General features: G+C 39.9%; 2 protein-coding genes and 1 long non-coding RNA gene across 6 annotated transcripts; all 3 read left to right on the forward strand.

Moving 5' to 3' along the window:
- The first annotated feature begins 386 nt into the window (after positions 1-386).
- Positions 387-8,961, forward strand: LOC109967160 (uncharacterized). Of its 3 annotated transcripts, XM_020612523.1 has the most exons (13): positions 387-473; positions 691-892; positions 2,889-3,018; positions 3,677-3,823; positions 4,118-4,204; positions 5,284-5,371; positions 5,464-5,600; positions 5,710-5,856; positions 7,005-7,091; positions 7,314-7,389; positions 7,510-7,586; positions 8,465-8,607; positions 8,924-8,961. In XM_020612523.1, exons 2-12 carry the CDS (start codon positions 798-800, stop codon positions 8,594-8,596), a joined length of 1,203 nt encoding a protein of 400 aa, XP_020468179.1. In that variant the 5' UTR covers positions 387-473; positions 691-797; the 3' UTR covers positions 8,597-8,607; positions 8,924-8,961. The 3 variants fall into 3 exon arrangements, with proteins under 3 accessions (XP_020468179.1, XP_020468178.1, XP_020468180.1); XM_020612522.1 differs by lacking the exon at positions 8,924-8,961 and having other exon boundaries at positions 8,465-8,888; XM_020612524.1 differs by lacking the exon at positions 8,924-8,961 and having other exon boundaries at positions 2,889-2,997; positions 8,465-8,888.
- LOC109967161 (uncharacterized) lies at positions 8,960-12,147 on the forward strand. 2 transcript variants are annotated; one of them, XR_002275894.1, is made up of 4 exons: positions 8,960-8,999; positions 9,964-10,019; positions 10,153-10,167; positions 10,520-12,147. It is a non-coding gene; the product is annotated as an uncharacterized LOC109967161 (long non-coding RNA). The 2 variants fall into 2 exon arrangements; XR_002275893.1 differs by lacking the exon at positions 8,960-8,999 and having other exon boundaries at positions 9,174-10,019.
- A 3,558-nt stretch (positions 12,148-15,705) lies between these two features.
- LOC109967191 (glucose-induced degradation protein 8 homolog) lies at positions 15,706-18,181 on the forward strand. The gene is made up of 5 exons (XM_020612589.1): positions 15,706-16,010; positions 16,509-16,638; positions 16,743-16,939; positions 17,085-17,282; positions 17,884-18,181. Exons 2-5 carry the CDS (start codon positions 16,521-16,523, stop codon positions 18,046-18,048), a joined length of 678 nt encoding a protein of 225 aa, XP_020468245.1. The 5' UTR covers positions 15,706-16,010; positions 16,509-16,520; the 3' UTR covers positions 18,049-18,181.
- The last annotated feature ends 1,323 nt before the right edge of the window (positions 18,182-19,504 follow it).

A 19,504-nucleotide genomic window follows, 5' to 3' on the forward strand; every position in this document is an offset into this window, starting at 1 on the left:
GAGAACAGATACTTCCCTGTGGAAGGACTCAGACACGACTGTGTACCAACCCTCCCACCATCTTACTGTAATTCTAACCTAGAAGATTAACACAAGGCTCCACTCTACAGTTGTTGTGGCTTGTTGTTTTGACTGCATGTCTTTACCTCTCAGTTTCACAACTCGTAATTATCTCACTTGGCTATCCATATTCATGCTCTGTGCATGCAAACACAGGCAGGCATGGCCCCATCTTTCCCAATAGGATGCTTGCTTCATCCATAGGCTTTTCAACAACCTGTCTGCATTTTTCTCCTTAGGTTTGTCAGACGTGTCCTTATATGACACCAAAAACCGTTTTTATTTGTCATGCTGACGTGTCAACAGGTTCCCAGCATGAGATCGGAGTGTAAAATACCCAAACTGAGGAAGCTGCTCAGCTCTCTGCAAACAGCCAGCTGACAGGAAGGAAGGAACCACTGCTACTGAACGTTGTGAGTCAACAAAAACTTATCGCCACTTTTATCTTCAATTCCTCTACAAAAGCTGTTAGGTCTTTCATTCTTTGGGCTCTGTGGAAACGTGCACCACAGGCTTGCAAAAAGGGGGAACTAGAGCTTAGCAGCATCCCCCCTCCCTCTCCTTCTCCAGCACACAATATCCTCTTTTGGAGCAAACCAGCCCCCATTTTTGTTATCTCTTTGGTTTTAGTGTGGCACGCGCACAGTGGGGATGATTGCCTGGGCAAATTGTGCTCAGTGTGTGGACTAGAAGCTGAAGGTGCCACGAGGCTGAGAAGAACAGACTGCTTGTCCATCATGGGATGCTGCGGTGTGACCCAGAGGCATAATGGAGTGGACGAAGTGGGCCCTGATGAGCTCGAGCTCCTGGAACTCTCTGGAGACAATTTAGGGTAAGAGACAAATTCAAGTGAACAGTTTAAAGCTAAGACCTGTTCAAAAATAGAAAACAACCTTTATAGATTTTACACACTTTGGACTGTACTTATAATGGAACAAAATATTACAGTAGAAGAAGAACTACACAGATATCAGCGTTGCACCATCCAGAAGGTGGCTTAAATTCTAACCTTTACTGTATTTATCATCATAACCTTAGAAAAGGTTTATCTTTTACGTTTGTTAAAATGTGGTTTTGTGTACTGGTGAGCTCTGAAGGAGGAAGTGATAATGATTTGTGAAAACAGCACCATCCTGTCTTTCAACTTCTGTGGGTTTCTTTTTTTAACACTGGAGAGCGTTTGGTGGCTTCCAGGTTGTACACGCTGTCTGCTTGTTTTCACAGAGTAACAGGTTGTGCTTTCAGACAGAAAACATCCAGGTTCTGTAGCTAAGAAAATGTTCAATTATAAGCACTTGAACCATCATGACAACACCCGCGTAACAGATTTAAGTCCATATGATTTTCACTCATCTGCACCTGGCAGGAGAACTACTTGGCTCCTATTCCTCCCAACATGAACTTGTGAGCTCAGTGATGCTGTACTGATGTGATTAGCAGATTACTACAAGACAATGGCTGCAGCGCGGAGGGGTATAATACTGAGGCAGGGTGGGACAGATCCCTGCTGAGTCTACAGCGGGGGATTAGCACGAGCTAAACACAACAGTAGGTAGCGGTCCTCGTCCGCGGCTGCTTATGGTTGCACATGCAGTCAGTGTGTGTAGTCTGTTCTGAAATGCAGAAATGTACACAAAAATCCATATGTAGTAATTGTTAGTATGCTAGCTGTTTATGCACTTTTGTCTATAGGAAATTTTGAAATGGCAACTCTTGATTAAAATGGCAGCGCGTGCTGGCACAGTGGCTTTTCTCTCCCCTGTTGAAACGTGCAGGCCTACCGATTTAATTTAGTGAGAGAGGGCAAAATCTAAACCACCTCCATTCATAGTTTTTATTTTTTATTTTTAGCATTTACATTTTATTTAATGTTTATTTATATGGAGACAAGAATATAGCAGCAGTATAACAACATTTAGAGTCTCCAGTCACTAGGTGGGCCTTTATAAAAACACACACACAAAAGTCAGTAAGAAAATGCACAAAACAATGGTATCGTCAAATTACCATTTCACCTAATGAGAAGCACTAGAGCATTCATGAGTACTGGTCGGTCCTTGAAGTGTTTAAACTTGAGCAAAATGTTAATGATTCATGTGTCAAAGCTTCACATATTTGGAAGAATAAGACAATGGTGGGATCTTATTGCTTTCCCATCCAAAATTTTAATTGTAAGATTTCAGCTACTGTATATTAAGTATTGTCATGTGCTCTGCATCTTTTGTGTATTGCACTGTGGGATAATGCATTAACTGCTTTGACAGTGCTAAAATTGTGCTACTTTATCTTTGTACATAAATAGACCACAGTAAATATGCAAAACCTGCTTAGTAACTGTGCATAATGAAATTGGGGAAAAGATTATTCTGTAATAGACAAAGGCTACAAAATATATTTTATATTTCATTTGTATTTTGTGGCATTCATGTGGACGGCAAAGTAAGAATTTCATTGTACAGGGAAACAAGTTTCCTAACTGTGCATATGACAAATAAACACTTTGAAGTTGAACTTGGTAAAGGGTCAGCAGGTGGGTCTGTCTTTGCTGTAAGCTGATTATGTCTGGCTGCTGTTGGGCAGCAGGCAGCCCAAGCATGCACCACCTGGGAACACACACAAACAGGGGACTCACAAACATAGTTATGAGTCTTAGGACAGCAGGACAAAGCCAACCAGAAAATACACTTCAGCATTTACTCTGCCCAGATCCATGCTACAATGAGTCCAAGAGCTAACCACTGAGCCACTATGCCCTCAGCACCGACTGCAGCTATGTGATAGTGGTGTCTGGGAATATGTTGTAATGCATTTGTGATGTGTTTATTCAGGGTGTGGAGTCTGGGTGAAACCAGGCTTCAGCTGTCAGTGAGAAACAGCAGAGATGAGCAGCAGCTGCCTGCACCACCACCACCATCACCACCACCACCCGCCCCTTCAGTACGACACTTAGAACCAAAGGTCACTATGTGCTGTGTGTGTGATTGTGTGTTGTGCAGGGTAGTGGAAACCTCAGTCATGCACTTTACACAGTAAGAACACAGAATTTGATACTTTGTAGTGTTCAAGCAGGGTTTGTGGCGATGCGCCTAACATGAATATCAACAGTTTCCACTCAATGCTGTTATTTGTGTTTAGTCCAGACGTGCTCTGTATACACACTGTGGGAATTTCCATGACAAAAGTGAGAGATGCTCCATTTTGGCATGATTCAAATTTTACAGGAAACAAAGGAGGAAATGCTGCCACACAAACTTGGTTTCACACTTTTTTCCAGTTGAATGAGAAATTGGCTAAATGTGAAGCATCCAAACTCACATAATACAACACAGCCCTTGTGCAGTTTTCCATCAAAGGCACTGTTTTCAGTAAACAGGGTCTGTAATTTGACGATGCATACGGGGGGGGGGGGTCTGTTATTTCATTTTTTTAGCGGTTATGTATATAACGGTTATGTACATATTTCATATGTTATGTTTTATTTTTTATTGCTGCACCGACTGAAGGTCACTCTTAAATTTCGTTGTGCATGTTACAATGACAATAAAGGATTATCTTATCTTATCTATCTTATCTTAACAGAGAACTTAAGTAGATGTGGTCTGACTTGTGTCTGTAGGGGGCGCTGTGGGGCAGGAGCAGAGATGAACTGCACCAGAGGATTTACTCCCAGCAGCTAATCAGAGGCTGGGAGGGCCAACCTACCCACACCTATGGAGAGATCATCCACTCCTCTGTGGTGTTTCTCTATGACAGCTACACACAGGTAGCATGGCACTGGGGGCAGCTAGGCATTGTGTGGCTCACTGAATTATAATAGAAATCACCTCTAGATCATTCTGATTGTTGGTTTCCATACAGTGTCTCCATACTGAATATTAAAAGAAACTTCTGTCAGACATCTTTTATTGAACAATAGTAAAACAGATCAGTTTTGTTGGTGTGAATATTACAAAGACAAACACAACATTGAAGGAGCTTCTGATCAAATAGCTTGAAGAGTGAACACTATAAATTCATGTGCTACTAAGTCAGGTGTTAACACTGTCTGTCTCTGCAGGAAACCACTGAACGCTTCCTGGTGTTATTCTTTTCTCACCTGCTGATTCTCTCTCTGGACCACTGCCGACAAGACTTTATTTATGAGGTATGCTTTCTTCAGCATGTGCATGCGTGTATAACCTAGACTCAGAAAATGAACTGGAATGAATTTCAATGATGATTTCAACCACATTAACATCGGTATTTAAATGCAAAAGAGTAACAGGAGCATATTTCTGAGCATTTAAGAATAAATAGACAGTTGCATATGATGTAAGATTTAAATTACAACCTATTTAAATTGAGGATATATAATGTGGGGCTGCCATATGGATTTGTTGGCAGCACACTTGTATTTCTGTTGAAACAATGCTCTTATAGGCAGTCTTTTCTTCTCAAACATTTTTTTTTAGCCAAGTTTACCAACAAGGTTAAGCTTCTCCCATCACTTAACCACAGCAAGTCGTTACTGTGCATTTGACATGTACCAGCTTGCACTGCAAATGATGCCTCTTATTTATAATTGCTCTTTGAAATGTGTGCCCTGTGCATTTTTGTTAGCTTCCTAATCCTGTTTGGATGGATGCATATCACAGAAACATAAGATAAATGGCTGTGTGTAGCACTTTAATGGAGATGGATAAACAAATCGGACTCACATAACATTAGGCCATGCAAAACCGTTGCAACAGTCTTGTAAAAGTAAGGTATGAAAACACTTCTGATAAAGTACAAATCTCTCCTCTGTGTGGCATGTCCTGGTTGGTTTTGTTGTCCTTTTCTCCTCATTCTGCTATTTGCTAATTAGATCCAGCCTTAATGTACATCCATGTATTGGATAGAGTTTTATGGTACAAATATGTTTCACATCCAGTCAGGTTAAAAAACTTAACATATAGGCCTGAGTAGATGAGATATGAACTAACTGTAAGAGGGACCAGTAATGCAGACTTACCAGTTTTGGACTTTGTTGTAAATTTTTTCCTGCTTAAACTGAGTCACAATATGTTCAGACTAGATGCCGAAGTGACTCAAATCTGATCTTTTTTTGGCATTCTGTGTGTATTTTTTTTTCCTAAAAAAGGCATATCACCTGTCATCAAGCATGAATGTGAGCCATCAACACAAAAAGTTGAGCATTAAGGCCTGTAATGTGATCATATAGTGTCTTCTCCTGTCTCACAGGGCATCCTTCCCCTCTCTGGACTTTCCTTCCAGGCCGTCTCTCTGGACTCTGACACGTCACAATCACCCTGCATGTTTGAGATCAGCAGTAAGTCAGTGGAAATAGTTTGAATAAGATATGGCCACACAGCATAAAGTACTGAGCATGATTTACTGTGTGGTTTTCCCTCCTTCATCCAGGTCCAGTGGTGGACTCCAAGGTGTTCAGATGTGCCAGTGCTGCAGAATTACAGAAATGGATGCAGTACATTGAAGAGAGGAGATACAAGTCATTCGCTCAACCATTGACTCCCACTCACTGCACTCTTTCTTATCTAGTAATCAACTGTTTTTTTGTTGTTTTTTTTTTGTTGTAGTTGTACCTGAGAAAGCAGTATGGCTAAATTGTAGCTGTTAATCAGTTGTTCACATATCCCCCCCCACCAGTTACCATGTGATGAGCACTGGAAAAGAGAAGAGCTGAAAAAATACTTACTTCAAGCTCCAATATGGCAGTGGGAGGGCTCCCCCATACACCACATGGGCCAGCCAGGATACATATCTATTGTCCATGTCGTCAACACACAGAGACGGGTAATGGATATCCAGCCAAACTGTATCCATAATCACCACTTTAATGCAAATTTGTTAATACTTCAGATGCTGCCACCAAAACAAGTTTTGTTAAAATTACAAAAAATTAATTGCATGTCAAAAAAGAACTATCGTTAGTGCACACATAGACTTCATATTTTCAAATCAGTGAATTCATGTGTATGGTGACTTAGGATTAAGATAGAAACGTGGTTTGACAGGAGGAATCAGAACTAATCTCTGTCCAGAATCAAACAAACACAGCATTAAATGTAAGTGGGTCATTTGTTTATTTGCTCATTTGGTTCAGTTGTCCATGAGCTGACTACTTCCACTGTTTGGTTTGCACTGAATAGTTCTTTTTATTTTCCAATACTAGTATCTCAAATTAACATGGAAATGATTTGTTGGCATCGCCTCACAGCAAGAAGGTTCTGGGTTCGAGCCCCAGCCAACCCGACTCTAAATTGAATGTCAGAAGTGAGTGTGTGTGTGTGTGGTTGTCTACATGTCAGCCCTGTGACAGACTGGCAACCTGTCCAGGGTGGACCCCGCCTCTCGCCCAATATCAGCTGAGATTGGCTCCAGAGCCCTCGCGACCCTCTTCAGGAATAAGCAGTTTAGATAATGTATGGGTGATTTGTTTGTGTTAAAGAATTATTAAGACTGATGCATCTTGGGCCTAATTTCAGTTGTTTTGGCCTTTTTTAAAGTTATGATTACAATGTACTTACCAAGTTTAGTGCTGTTGTGTTGGAACACACTGGCAATCAAAGTCCAGTGGGCCACAAAACGTGATTTTGGAGGTAAAACTGAAAGGGATGGTCATCACTGGTTATCTCTCACTGCGCAGAAAACACTGTTACAGTTACCGTCCACATTTATTTTAACTTCCAAATCATTTTTACTTACCTGAGGGTTTGTTGATAGCCTGTATGATTCTTGCTCAGTCTGGTTCCAGTTTAATGATGTTGTTAAGCCAGCAAATCTCAAGAATTTTCTTGGAGAGTACAATGTTGTTACAACTGGAATGATTACAGGATTATAAAAATAAAAATACCAGGTGCAGTTATCCTTCTAAAATGCTACCTGTGTGTTTAAAAGGTGAATACAACAATACAACAGTAACAGTGGGTTTGTTCTTGCAGGGACTCCAAGAAAGACTAATGCTTCTCTTCCCTCAAGATGTCTTGCTGCTGTCAGTTGACAACAACCGCATGAATATAAGATATGAGGTAGTGTAAAATGACTGTGTGAAAAATAATAGCTGCTCGGTCTTTGTGGCATAACTTATTATTCATTTGACTCAGCGTGACCAAGCTCAAACCTACAAGCTAAAACAACAGTGAGTGTAATTCAGTCAGCAGCTAAAAAAAATACTTATTGTACGATCGTGAAGAAGTAAAAATATCTGCACAGCTTACAGATTCCTTATTCTTTTGTGTCGTGTCTAACAGGGTAGGTTGCCTCGACATAGCATCAGAGCAGTGGAGAGGTCAGCCTTGCCTGGACGGCTGCAGTTTGAGCTGACAGGTAACTACACTGTACATACATGTGACATATTTTTTTTTTTTTAGCTAAGAATACAGTAGCATTGAATTAGAACCAACTACAGTGAGGAAGAGAATTCATACAATCACTGTTGTGTTGTAGGTGAGCTGGTGGAGCCTCTGCAGGTCTTCTGTACCTGCCTGGAGGATTATCAGAACTGGATTTTTCAACTACAGCAGGTTAGTCTGTGGAATATATCAGATCACAGGCAAGGTCATACAGCCTGCACAAACATGAGGGATATGTAACTTTAATATTTTCTAAAGCCACGTTGAGTGACTTTTTTTGGCCACTTGGGGGCAACAGAACATCCTGACTTGTAAAGTTGTTGTGGCAAACCTGTTTTTAGAAAACTTAAACCGCTATAATCAGTACTTTCATATTGATGAAGGATCAAATGAATACTTGAAAACGGGTCACTCATAGTGACCAATCTCCCCATGATCTCTACAGTGTTTGAGATTCTACCAGCTCTTTTGGTTTTCTAGTCCACAGCTTTACTGTTTCACTTCACTCTCACTGGTCTCATCATCATCATTTTCAGATAGCAGCTGTTTTCAGTGAAAAACCTTTACATCCCAGTTTTGATACAATCACTACTGGCTAGTGAAATCAATGCAGCATTTAGCAGCTAAAGCACCTGATAAATTTGTCAGGAGTTGGTGGAGACCAAAATTTATTGGACTTAGATTTGCCACTTGGCCAGAAACACATGCAGTTTTTCTAGCTCCTGGGCAGCCACTGGTTTTAGTTTGGAAATTGACTTGTTCAAACTTGTTGTTTTATTTAAAAAAAAATTTTTTTTGGCTTATTTTTGTCAGTTTTGTTCGGTGGTTGTTCCGTGGAAGTTTTGAAAATCCTTGAGGCTGTATAGTAGCTGTAGTAATGATTTTGACATAGGACAAACTTAACATACTGAACATTTAGTTAGTTATGGTTTTCTTGATTCAGGAAAAATACTTTCTTACTTGTGTTTGCAAGTAATATTTATGTGCCAAGGTGATGTGTAAGAGCTTAAATATGAAGCATCAACAAGGTTTCTGTTTTTGATCTGCAGCCAGACGAAGGCAGCCACGTTACTGTGAGTCACCCTGCACCTCCAATCATGCCAAAGCTGCAAAGAAGCAGGAAGGAGTCCCAGGAACCCACAATAACAGCCGACCCATGTCCCATTAATGGATGCAGCTGACTTGTCACAAGGTGGACAAGCTTGAAATTGTATCACTCTAATTACTAAAACTAAGCATGTAAATAGTATGTACATATTACCTTCACCTGTGCCACAAAATGGATTGAAAAGATCCACTCAGTTCATGTGGGGACAAACACACAAGGCCACAAGTTTAACTGAAAGTTAAAGATCATTTATTCAAAACAACATAAAATAGAAGAATCTGTATTTATTTCAGTAGTTAAACATTTACAGTGGTGTAGAGACATCCAGTGTATTTGTTGTGGTATTAAAAATGACTGCAAAGTTTATCTCATTTCTAATCTCATTTTCTATACCGCTCAGTCCCGAACGGGGTCACGGGGGTGCTGGAGCCAATCCCAGCCGGCATCGGGCGAAAGGCGGGGTACACCCTGAACAGGTCGCCAGTCCATCGCAGGGCCAACACGCAGACAAACAACCACACACACACACACACACACACACACACACACACACACATTCACTCCTACGGGCAATTTAGAGTCACCAATCAACCTAAGCCGCATGTCTTAGGACAGTGGGAGGAAGCCGGGGTACCCAGGGGGAGAACCCACGCAAGCACGGGGAGAACATGCAAACTCCGCACAGAAAGGTCGCAAACCCGGAACCTTCTTGCTGTGATGAAACGGCTCTACCCTGCAAAGTTTATAGTTATGGAATTTCAGAATATTTATTACATCTTTTTTCATATAGATTACAGTCAAACTATTTTCTAGTCTTTAAACATGAAGCAATCTACAGTAAAGTTCATTTACATTAGAATCTCCTTAGAGAATAACCAGCTAGAGGAGTATAAATACACATACTGCAACAGCAACCAATTACAACGAACAACATGGATATACAGTAGAAAAAAGTAGGGGTATCAACATTTCATGTGCTGCTGGAGGAGTTTACATTTGAATGTTGATTATAGTGGTTCATTAACAGCAGGTCTCAGCTCAGTTACACTGTGCTATTGTTCATTTGGGGATTTTTATGATGTAGGCCTAAATTCAAATCAGTGCTTAGTTATGTTTTATTGTGTATTATTAATTAAATTCAGTGATGTCTAAGCTTTTACTCAGCTGGGTGAGTTCTTGGTTCTGGTCATTTCCCTCCAGAGCCACAGCAAAACTCATTTAATGAGCTAAAGAAAGAAAATGCTTTTTCTCATTCAGGTTCCTGACCTGATTAGTACAAAATATACAACAGATGATGGCATGTTAGAAACAAAATATAATTTACAATGTATTTATATTTATTTTATCATATAGTATGACTGTTACTTGTTTGGCTGATTATTGTTTTTATCCTGGCTCAGTTTATAAGATGAAATAGTTAATGATGTTTATCTTTTACAGTGGTGTATTTGTAAATGTACAAGATCTTGCTCCATCCTGTGCTGGAGCTTTGTTTGGTAAGTTTAAAAAAATGTATCTAAACTTCCTTAAAACTTTTTATAAAATGATGGTAAATATGACACCTTTAAACAGCTAACTGATAATTATTTAAACCTGTCTTACATTTTCGATGATGCTTTTCTTTTACAGGTGTTATGAATACAGGTGAGTTTATGGCAGAGACACTGAAAAGAAATATCTGTGATTAATCTTTTATCAGCAGCTGCTAAATGATTGGTTTTGCATTTAAAATCCACCATGTCACAATTTATTTACTCTAAATATAAATTTTGAGCTGACAAGTCTCTTGTCAGTCATGCTGCCTTCTATGTGCCAGGCATATTTCATCAAGGGACCATGGTTTAGTTTGTGTCTGATGAATAATACAGGCAACAGAGGCTGACAGTGAATGGTCTGTGTCATTTCCTCTGTGGAGATCTGAACTGAATGACTACATGGAATATAGTGTCTGCTTTGTTTTTGTCTTCGTGGTAATATGCTGTGTGTTCCTGTGCAGGGGTCTTAATGTGTATTTCTCGGGGTATCTCATCAAAGCCACGAGCTCGTGGGCATCTATGTTTGCCCTCATCACTACAGTCAACCTGCTGGGCCTTTGCACCTTCCTGGGTTTTGCTGAGGCCCGCCGGGTCGACATTGATCCTAGTAAAGTTTGCCACCACAACATCCGCATCTGAAGCATCACTCACAGGGACCAGAAGTTTATTCCCAAAGGAAATGTGACCTTGGGCAGCCAGCATCAAGGGCTTTATCCACACCAGAGAACTAGCCAGTGGATAGCAAGAAGCACATGAAAAACACCTGGATATAACATCTGGGCATTTGATTGGCTCTGGGTCTGGTAGTGGAAGTACAGCATGGAAAGCTTTAGGATTTGAGTGAATGCATTCTGGAAGCGTATGATGCAAGTAGGAAAACCAAAGGTTTTTAACTATTTTGATTTTCTTTCAGTGTGATTTCATGTAATAGAAAAACCTTAGTTAATTATTTTGATTACATATATTTTTATGGCTTAATGATTTTTGTTCATTTAAAGTTTTTGTAGTAAGAGAAAAAAATTCTATTCAGTTTGATGACAAAACAGTATGGAAAAGCCAACAGACCTCTTTCTGTAAGTCTAGTGTCCTCACTTTTTTTTCTCTTCTGACCTGCGCTGTCCAGTCTGAGCCAGAAGTAACATCTACACCTAGAGGCTTCACACCGTTTCATTTCAATCCACGGCAGGCAAAGGAGCTATTTTGTGTTAGAAAAACCTTTCAGCTTTTAGTTTTTCAGACTTTCCACCAATTCCACATATTCCTGACATATCTAGCTCTATCCGAGCTCAGATGTGCATTATTTACAACTGCCTTCATTGCTTATCCCTTTTTTTATGTTGCTGTGCTGAAAATGTAAACATGTACATAAATAGCTGGAGTTCTGTCCAGCAACATATCTCTCACTCCAGGAGTCTGAAAGCCTTCTGACAAATAGTTTTTGAGAAAGAGCATGTATGTATGATTACAACTAAAACACTGATGTGAGAAAATGCAGTATTCCAGTGCTTTTAAATTATGCTGTATTTAAATTCAGTGTATACATTTTAAATAACACTATATTTTGTCAGCAGGGAAGTTGTTTCAATATGCTGCACTATCTGAATGTATTTCTTGTGTAGTGCCACAGAGAAGCAGTACAGTATCAGTAATGAAAGAGCATCCTGCCATCTAGCTTCCAAAGGGGAATGGAAGACTTTTCTGTGGCATTTTTATTTGGATGACTTTCAGCTTCTAGCAAATATTACTATTACATGGAAAGCATTTTCATAAACCTATACATACAGGTCAAAGATGAAATGATTTCTGCTATTAAACTGACAGCTTCTCAGTCTCAGTAGTGCACGTTTGTCCTGTTCACACGAGCAGCTCACTTACAGGCCCAGATCACGAGTCCGGGCCAGCAGGACGTATGTGGTGGCACCATATGGCAGGATGCCGTGTGCCTAGCTGGCACTGCCCATGTGTGATTGGCCAGATGCTAGTCAACCCAACCCACTCCTTCTCATGGGACTGAATGGCTCTGGTTGCCATGGAGACAGATGGCTTGTGGCAAAGAAAAGAAGGGGGGTGAGTGAAAGTAATAAGTCAGAAGTCAGTGGAGGGGTGGGTGCTGGCAGTGAATTTGGCTTTTAATGTACAGTTCATACAAAAATCAGATGTGGTGTTAAAGAGGTGGTGTAAGAAAAAGGTCCATTTATTTTGAAAAGAGAAGACTAATAAAAGGATATATTTCTCTATATGAAATTTATTATGCATTAACGTATCAAAATAAGCATCTGTTTAGGATAAACAGACTAACTTCAGCTTAGCAGTACACAACATTTATATGAAAAAATGTGATTGGTCCAAACTGTTGGGGAGCAATTGTGGTTTAAACTTGGTCAGGCGCTTATTGGAGTGCTTTCAGTGACAGAAAATGGTGTTGTAAAAGTAGACAATTACAGTATTGTTCAAAATAATAGCAGTACAATGTGACTAACCAGAATAATCCAGGTTTTTAGTATATTTTTTATTGCTACATGGCAAACAAGTTACCAGTAGGTGCAGTAGATTCTCAGAAAGCAAACAAGACCCAGCATTCATGATATGCACGCTCTTAAGGCTGTGCAATTGGGCAATTAGTTGAAAGGGGTGTGTTCAAAAAAATAGCAGTGTGGCATTCAATCAGTGAGGTCATCAATTTTGTGAAATAACAGGTGTGAATCAGGTGGCCCCTATTTAAGGATGAAGCCAGCACTTGTTAAACATGCATTTGAAAGCCTGAGGAAAATGGGTCGTTCAAGACATTGTTCAGAAGAACAGCGTACTTTGATTAAAAAGTTGATTGGAGAGGGGAAAACCTATAAAGAGGTGCAAAAAATGATAGGCTGTAAGTACTGTGACAGTTAGAAGACGTCTGTGTGAAGCTAATCTATTTTCAAGAATCCCCCGCAAAGTCCCTCTGTTAAAAAAAAGGCACGTGCAGAAGAGGTTACAATTTGCCAAAGAACACATCAACTGGCCTAAAGAGAAATGGAGGAACATTTTGTGGACTGATGAGAGTAAAATTGTTCTTTTTGGGTCCAAGGGCCACAGACAGTTTGTGAGACGACCCCCAAACTCTGAATTCAAGCCACAGTGAAGACAGTGAAGCATGGTGGTGCAAGCATCATGATATGGGCATGTTTCTCCTACTATGGTGTTGGGCCTATTTATCGCATACCAGGGATCATGGATCAGTTTGCATATGTCAAAATACTTGAAGAGGTCATGTTGCCTTATGCTGAAGAGGACATGCCCTTGAAATGGTTGTTTCAACAAGACAATGACCCCAAACACACTAGTAAATGAGCAAAGTCTTGGTTCCAAACCAACAAAATTAATGTTATAGAGTGGCCAGCCCAATCCCCGGACCTTAATCCAATCGAGAACCTGTGGGGTGATATCAAAAATGCTGTTTCTGAAGCAAAACCAAGAAATTTAAATGAATTGTGGAATATCTGTGCAGATTCTCAGTCATCCAGGTAATAGTAAACCGCAACCAAAATAACCTTGGAAATCAACTGGACTTGGAATTCCAAGAATTCCATTGGAATTCCAAGTCCAGTTGATTTCCAAGGTTATTTCGGTTGAATTGTGGAATGTTGTTAAAGAGTCATGGAGTGGAATAACAGCTGAAAGGTGCCACAAGTTGGTTGACTCCATGCCACACAGATGTGAAGCAGTTATAAAAAACTGTGGTCATACAACTAAATATTAGTTTAGTGATTCACAGGATTGCTAAATCCTAGAAACAAAAACATTTGTACAACATAGTTTTGTGTTTGTACAGTCAACGGCAGACACTGCCATTTTTTTTTAACACACCCCTTTCAACTAATTGCCCAATTGCACAGCCTTAAGAGCGTGCATATCATGAATGCTGGGTCTTGTTTGCTTTCTGAGAATCTACTGCACCTACTGGTAACTTGTTTGCCATGTAGCAATAAAAATATACTAAAAACCTGGATTATTCTGGTTAGTCACATTGTACTGCTATTATTTTGAACAATACTGTATGATGAGTTGCCCACTATTTAATTAGCAGTGATGAAACACTGGAAGGGGAGTGTGGAGGGGAGGGGAGATAAACCCTCCCCGAGCTTGTCGGCTGGTAAGAGTAACCCAGTAAAGGCAGGACCCATCAGAGCCAGAGTATCTCTGTATGTATCATGTAAATGAAATAGTCCCATTAATTAGTAATTAACATCGAGTTAATGAACTTTCATTCACCATTTCATCTCGTCCTTCCTCTCTGGTGGAGGGGCTTTCGCTCCAGTCTCTGATCTGAATGCTAATTATGGCAAAGCTAAACTGCCATCAAGGGTTACCAAATAATATAGAGCCTGGTCATTGTGTGGGGAGGATTAATGACTTTGTAGTAATAGATCAGAAGGCTTTGTAAGACTTCCAGTCCTTAGAGGGTTATGATATTGAGAGCCATTGACAGGCTTTATGTGCTAATTGCGTTGTGCCTGTTAGCCTAACTTTGGGTTATCCCTCCAGGTACTTTTAACCATTCTAGTTTTCAAAATGTATCCAAGAAATATTTCTGAGCATAAAGTGGTTTGGTATGGCAGATCTCATAGCAATGTATGCACTCTCATTTGCTTTGAGTCCCCTCCTGAGCCCAGATCAGCTCTCTGACACAGGTAATTTTACATGGGCAGTATCTCTGTGAAGCTAGATGAAACAAGATGACTACAGTATGTACACAGCAGTGTTAACAATTAAGAATGTTGGCTTCAAAATGAAGGAAACATGTTCACGCATTGATGTCGGCCAATGCTAAACTGTGTTTTGAGTTTGCAACAATTTTCTCTATTATGAACTTCTCTTCTTTCATTGCTATTAACATCTCTCTGTGTCACTGCATCCCTTCCCTATTGGCCTCCTCCTTTTTTCTTTTCCTTCCTGATTTGACCCTTTATAGGATCTACCATTAGCTCACTGATACACACACACACACACACACACACACACACACAGTAACACATACGTACTCACACACACAACCAAACATGTTGATTTCTGTCAATTAAACCCCATCAGCTGTTTGCCTCCTGCTAGACATATGGCCTATGTTAAATCTAAAGAGCAAATGGAGCCACCACTGAGAGGGGCATCGTTTTAATGGAACCCTGAGGGACAAGACCCACACCTGTGCAATAATAACATTAAACCATACTTAACCCACTGGCCGGATCAATTTCTTGTTTCTTTCAAAAAGCGGATCTAGCCTAATAATTATAGCCATAAAATCTAAATTTAGTGCAGTAAAAAAGCACAGTATTTCCCTCTGAAATGTGGTGCAGCATAAAGTGGCATGAAAAGAAAATATTCAAGTGCAACTACCTCAAATATATAGTAGGCTGTACATAAATAAATATCTACTTTATTGCCTTGTTTTGCTCTTAGAGAAACGCATGCAGACCGATGTAGGCCTGTTAATAAGATCTTTATTATGTGTTATATAACCTATTGTATGACTCATTGCAACAAGACTAATTATATTTATATTATTCCCCATCAGATATCATCATCATGTTGTTTGTCCTCTTTTGCTGCTGGAACACAGGAATTTTCTCACTGTGGGATCAATAAAGACCTATCTACCTACCATCAAACAAGACCCTAAAAATCTTGATACGTTATAGTTTTTCTTTAAAATGTTTAAGGATTGCTAGAATAAGATACGTATAGCTAACGTTTTGGATGCGTTTTGTTCAGGGTTCTACACATTGTGTGGTCATATTTACAGCTCCAGATGTCATGTACTCACGCAATGATTTTAATTAAAAGTAGGGGGCAGCAGTACGTGCGTAGCTTGTAGTTTACGCTACTAGACATTTGACAAGAGGAAGGGGACGAAGAAGAACCCCCCCGACTTCCGCTAGCAAGCTAGCTACTGGGAAGTAGTGAGAAATCTTTCAGGTAATGTGAGTTAAGTAGCCATTACATTTTCATGGGCGTGTCGATGCGTATTGATAGAAGACGGTAAACAGAATGATGTATGTGTTGTTCTGGTGTGTATTTGAGATCAGTGAATAGAAAGGCGGAAGTGTCTTTGTTTTGATTCGCGTTGACGAAAATCAGGCTTAATGTTGTTTTCTTCATCGAACGCCAAAGCTGCTGTAATTTAGGATTTCCGGTGTTGTGTCGAGATCTGTTCCTCCGTGGAGATGCGTTTCCCCTGACCTGAACCCTGACCTTATCCGAACCATAACCACAGATGGGTGCGCTTCTAGAAACCCAGTTTTAAAAGGGGGGAACAGATTTCAACACAAGGCCGGTGCCATGTTGCTGTCAAACTGAAAAACAGTTATAACGTTATATAATTGTTCTTGGCATGAGGTGAGTGCTCTCTCTTCTGAAATGTCATTTTGTCAACTCACAACCGAATTATATATGTGTATAACTGTACTCCTTTAGGATATTATCATTATGAGTTATGCAGAGAAGGCGGAGGACATAACAAGGGAAGAGTGGATGGATAAACTCAACAATGTCCACATTCAGAGAACAGATATGAACAGGCTCATTATGAACTACCTGGTGACAGGTAAAGTACCTTTTTTCTTTCCTTATTGCTCTGAGTTTGATTTTAATTTTTGACTAGTGTGGTGCTTGAATGTGCAGGATTTGTCCATGGTTTCTGTTCAACAGAGGGCTTCAAGGAGGCAGCGGAGAAGTTCCGGATGGAGTCTGGAATTGAGCCTAGTGTGGATTTGGATTCCCTAGATGAAAGAATTAAGATCAGAGAGATGATCCTGAAGGGGCAGATCCAGGATGCCATTGCATTGATTAACAGTCTACACCCAGAGCTGCTGGATACAAACCGTTACCTCTACTTTTACCTACAGGTAAAATAAAACACAGTGCCCCTCACTTAGCAGACATTTAGGCTTTGCACTTTTAGCAATATAATCAGTATAGTTTGTACTGCCTGTCTTCCTGTGTGTGTTATTTTCATTCCCTGTTACACCTTCTGGCCTTTTCTATTTGCAGCAGCAGCACCTGATTGAGCTGATCCGTTTGAGGGAGACTGAAGCTGCCCTTGAATTTGCTCAGTCTCAGTTAGCAGAGCAGGGGGAAGAAAGCCGAGAGTGTCTGACCGAGATGGAAAGGACACTGGCATTGCTGGCATTTGACAACCCCGAGGATTCGCCTTTTGGAGACCTGCTCAATATGATGCAGAGACAGAAGGTAGGGTGAATATTTTACTCACATCTCACAAGGAACAGATTAGTTTAAACTCAGTCTCTTTGTATGTGTTAACTAGTTTTGTCATGTTTTTTATTTCAGTTTGTTTCCCTTGCAGTACACAGGTCTCTCTTGCAAAAGAGATTTTGATCTGAATGAAATTTCCTGATTAAATTAATATATAATAAATAATATATTACAGGTCATTTGAAGTTCATGATCTCAAAAAATGTGCTTTCTGTAGCATGAGGATAGTATTCCTTGTTAGTGCTACAGTTTTAATCAGCTTTTCTTTTTTAAATATAATTATTTAATTCATTTCATATGAAACCCCTGATTTGTTTTTGCTTTCTTTAACACATGTTTTACACATGTTCAATCCAAAGCTACCCTGGTGACAGCATCAGGCTTGAGGCTCCTGCTGCAAAATTAGCTCTTGGTATTAAAAAAAACTGATGGTATTTAATAGACAAGAAGGTTTTAATAAAAGAAAGCCATTGTGTTGGATCCACTGTTTTCAATGTCACAGCTAAAGGGACCTAAAGGTCAGGACAGTTCAGACTATGCTGATTTTTTTTTTTTTTTATTTTTACTGTCTTTTGAGGTTTTTCAATTTTATAAAAATGACTATGAAAACAGAGAGTCAACACCTAAGCTGGCCAAACTGCTGAAGCTGCTGCTATGGGCTCAAAATGAACTTGACCAAAAGAAAGTAAAGTATCCTAAAATGACAGACCTCAGCAAGGGAACCATTGAGGATCCAAAATAAGGACCCAGAGTGAAAACATACCACAGCATTACAAAATGGACACATTTCTTCTTTATACCCCAGCAAATTGACTCGTATAGAGTACAGCCTTTTCCTTTTTTGCAAGGGTTGCTTTTGATACTTTAAATGTGCATGCATTCTAACAGTAACTGTGGCTTTCAGTTATCATTTGTTTTAGCTTCCTGACTGTCAGCGTCATTTGCATGAGATCTTTACTGGCAGTGAGTGATGCAAATGGCCCAGTTGTGTTTCCTCAGTCTGGTCAGATAATTTGGCAAATAAATGCTTTCTTTCTGTTGTCATGGTGATAGCATTATAAACACCCACCCTAAAGTTAGTAGTCTAAAATTATTTCTTAAAATGCTTAGTCTGTCAGTAGGCATATTGCAAAACATCCATCCATTATCTATACTGCTCTGGCTCAGTATGCACTGCTTCAAGTGAACTCTCACTTTTTGCTCACAAAAGACGTATATATTTGAGCTAGTAGTCTTTTAGCGAAGAGGGTCACATGTGGTGGGGGCCATCTCTGCTGACATTGGATGAGAGAGAGGGTACAACCTGGACAGGCTCATTCCTATGGCCAATTTAGATTCGCCAGTCGTCTTAAGCTGCATGTCTTTGGACTGTGGGCTAGTATTCTATGGACAATAGCTGAAGCAAGATACTTTGAATGTTTCAAGCTACTGTGACTTTAAAAGTTAAATGCAGATTAGATTTGTATCATATTATTACTTAAAATGTTGTAAAAAGATTCAGAGAACAAAGAAAAGGTCAACTTTCAAGCTCTGCATCATGGTGGCAGTTCGCAAATAGGACACGGCAAGATTCCTGAAACACTTTAAACTTTGCAGTGTACTGTGACTGTGCAAGTTTAAAGGTAGGGCATTAACCACTTACCACCCCATATCCCCTGGTGCTGCCCTTACAAAGCATCTTCAGTGCCTAATTCTAACAAATTTAGCCAAACATAAGGTTTTTTTTTGAAAGAATGGCATAGACTGTACTGTGTCCCCTCAGGGTTGGAGGTGAGATGGTCCTCCTGGTGTCTGCGGCAGCCTGGGGGTCGATGACAGCCTTCACCGAGTATCTCATTTGCAAGTTTTGATGTGCTTTTTTTTCCTGGTATATATTGTTTTGCAATAAAAATGACTTTTTAACAGACTTTAAAGCTTGGAATGTTTTTAAATTGGGCGGTATGACGTGTGTGTCTCTTAGTGTCAGCCCTGTGACAGACTGGTGTGTACTCCACTTCTGAGAATACCCGATGTTCTCGAGTCATGGGAAAGACTCAGGTGTACTAATCCTTTCGAGTCGTTCGTTTTTGTAACGTGATTTGACCACTTTGTTGGACACAGAAACTAGTTAATTTTCAACCGTCCTTACAATTTTTTTACTCTTACTGTTACGTGATGCATTTGTTTTTATTATAAAATAGCTTTTTATTTCCTACAGA

This window comes from Monopterus albus, unplaced genomic scaffold (assembly GCF_001952655.1).
Source record: "Monopterus albus unplaced genomic scaffold, M_albus_1.0 scaffold126.1, whole genome shotgun sequence".
NCBI lineage: Eukaryota > Metazoa > Chordata > Actinopteri > Synbranchiformes > Synbranchidae > Monopterus > Monopterus albus.

Coding starts and splice junctions, on each gene's coding strand:
- LOC109967160 (XM_020612523.1), top strand. CDS start 798: ATGGGATGCTGCGGTGTGACCCAGAGGCATAATGGAGTGGACGAAGTG. Junction 3,824..4,117: donor TCTATGACAGCTACACACAG/GTAGCATGGCAC, acceptor CTGTCTCTGCAG/GAAACCACTGAACGCTTCCT. Junction 5,601..5,709: donor ACTGCACTCTTTCTTATCTA/GTAATCAACTGT, acceptor CCCCCCCACCAG/TTACCATGTGATGAGCACTG.
- LOC109967191 (XM_020612589.1), top strand. CDS start 16,521: ATGAGTTATGCAGAGAAGGCGGAGGACATAACAAGGGAAGAGTGGATG. Junction 16,639..16,742: donor TATGAACTACCTGGTGACAG/GTAAAGTACCTT, acceptor TCTGTTCAACAG/AGGGCTTCAAGGAGGCAGCG. Junction 17,283..17,883: donor ATATGATGCAGAGACAGAAG/GTAGGGTGAATA, acceptor CTGTCTTTTGAG/GTTTTTCAATTTTATAAAAA.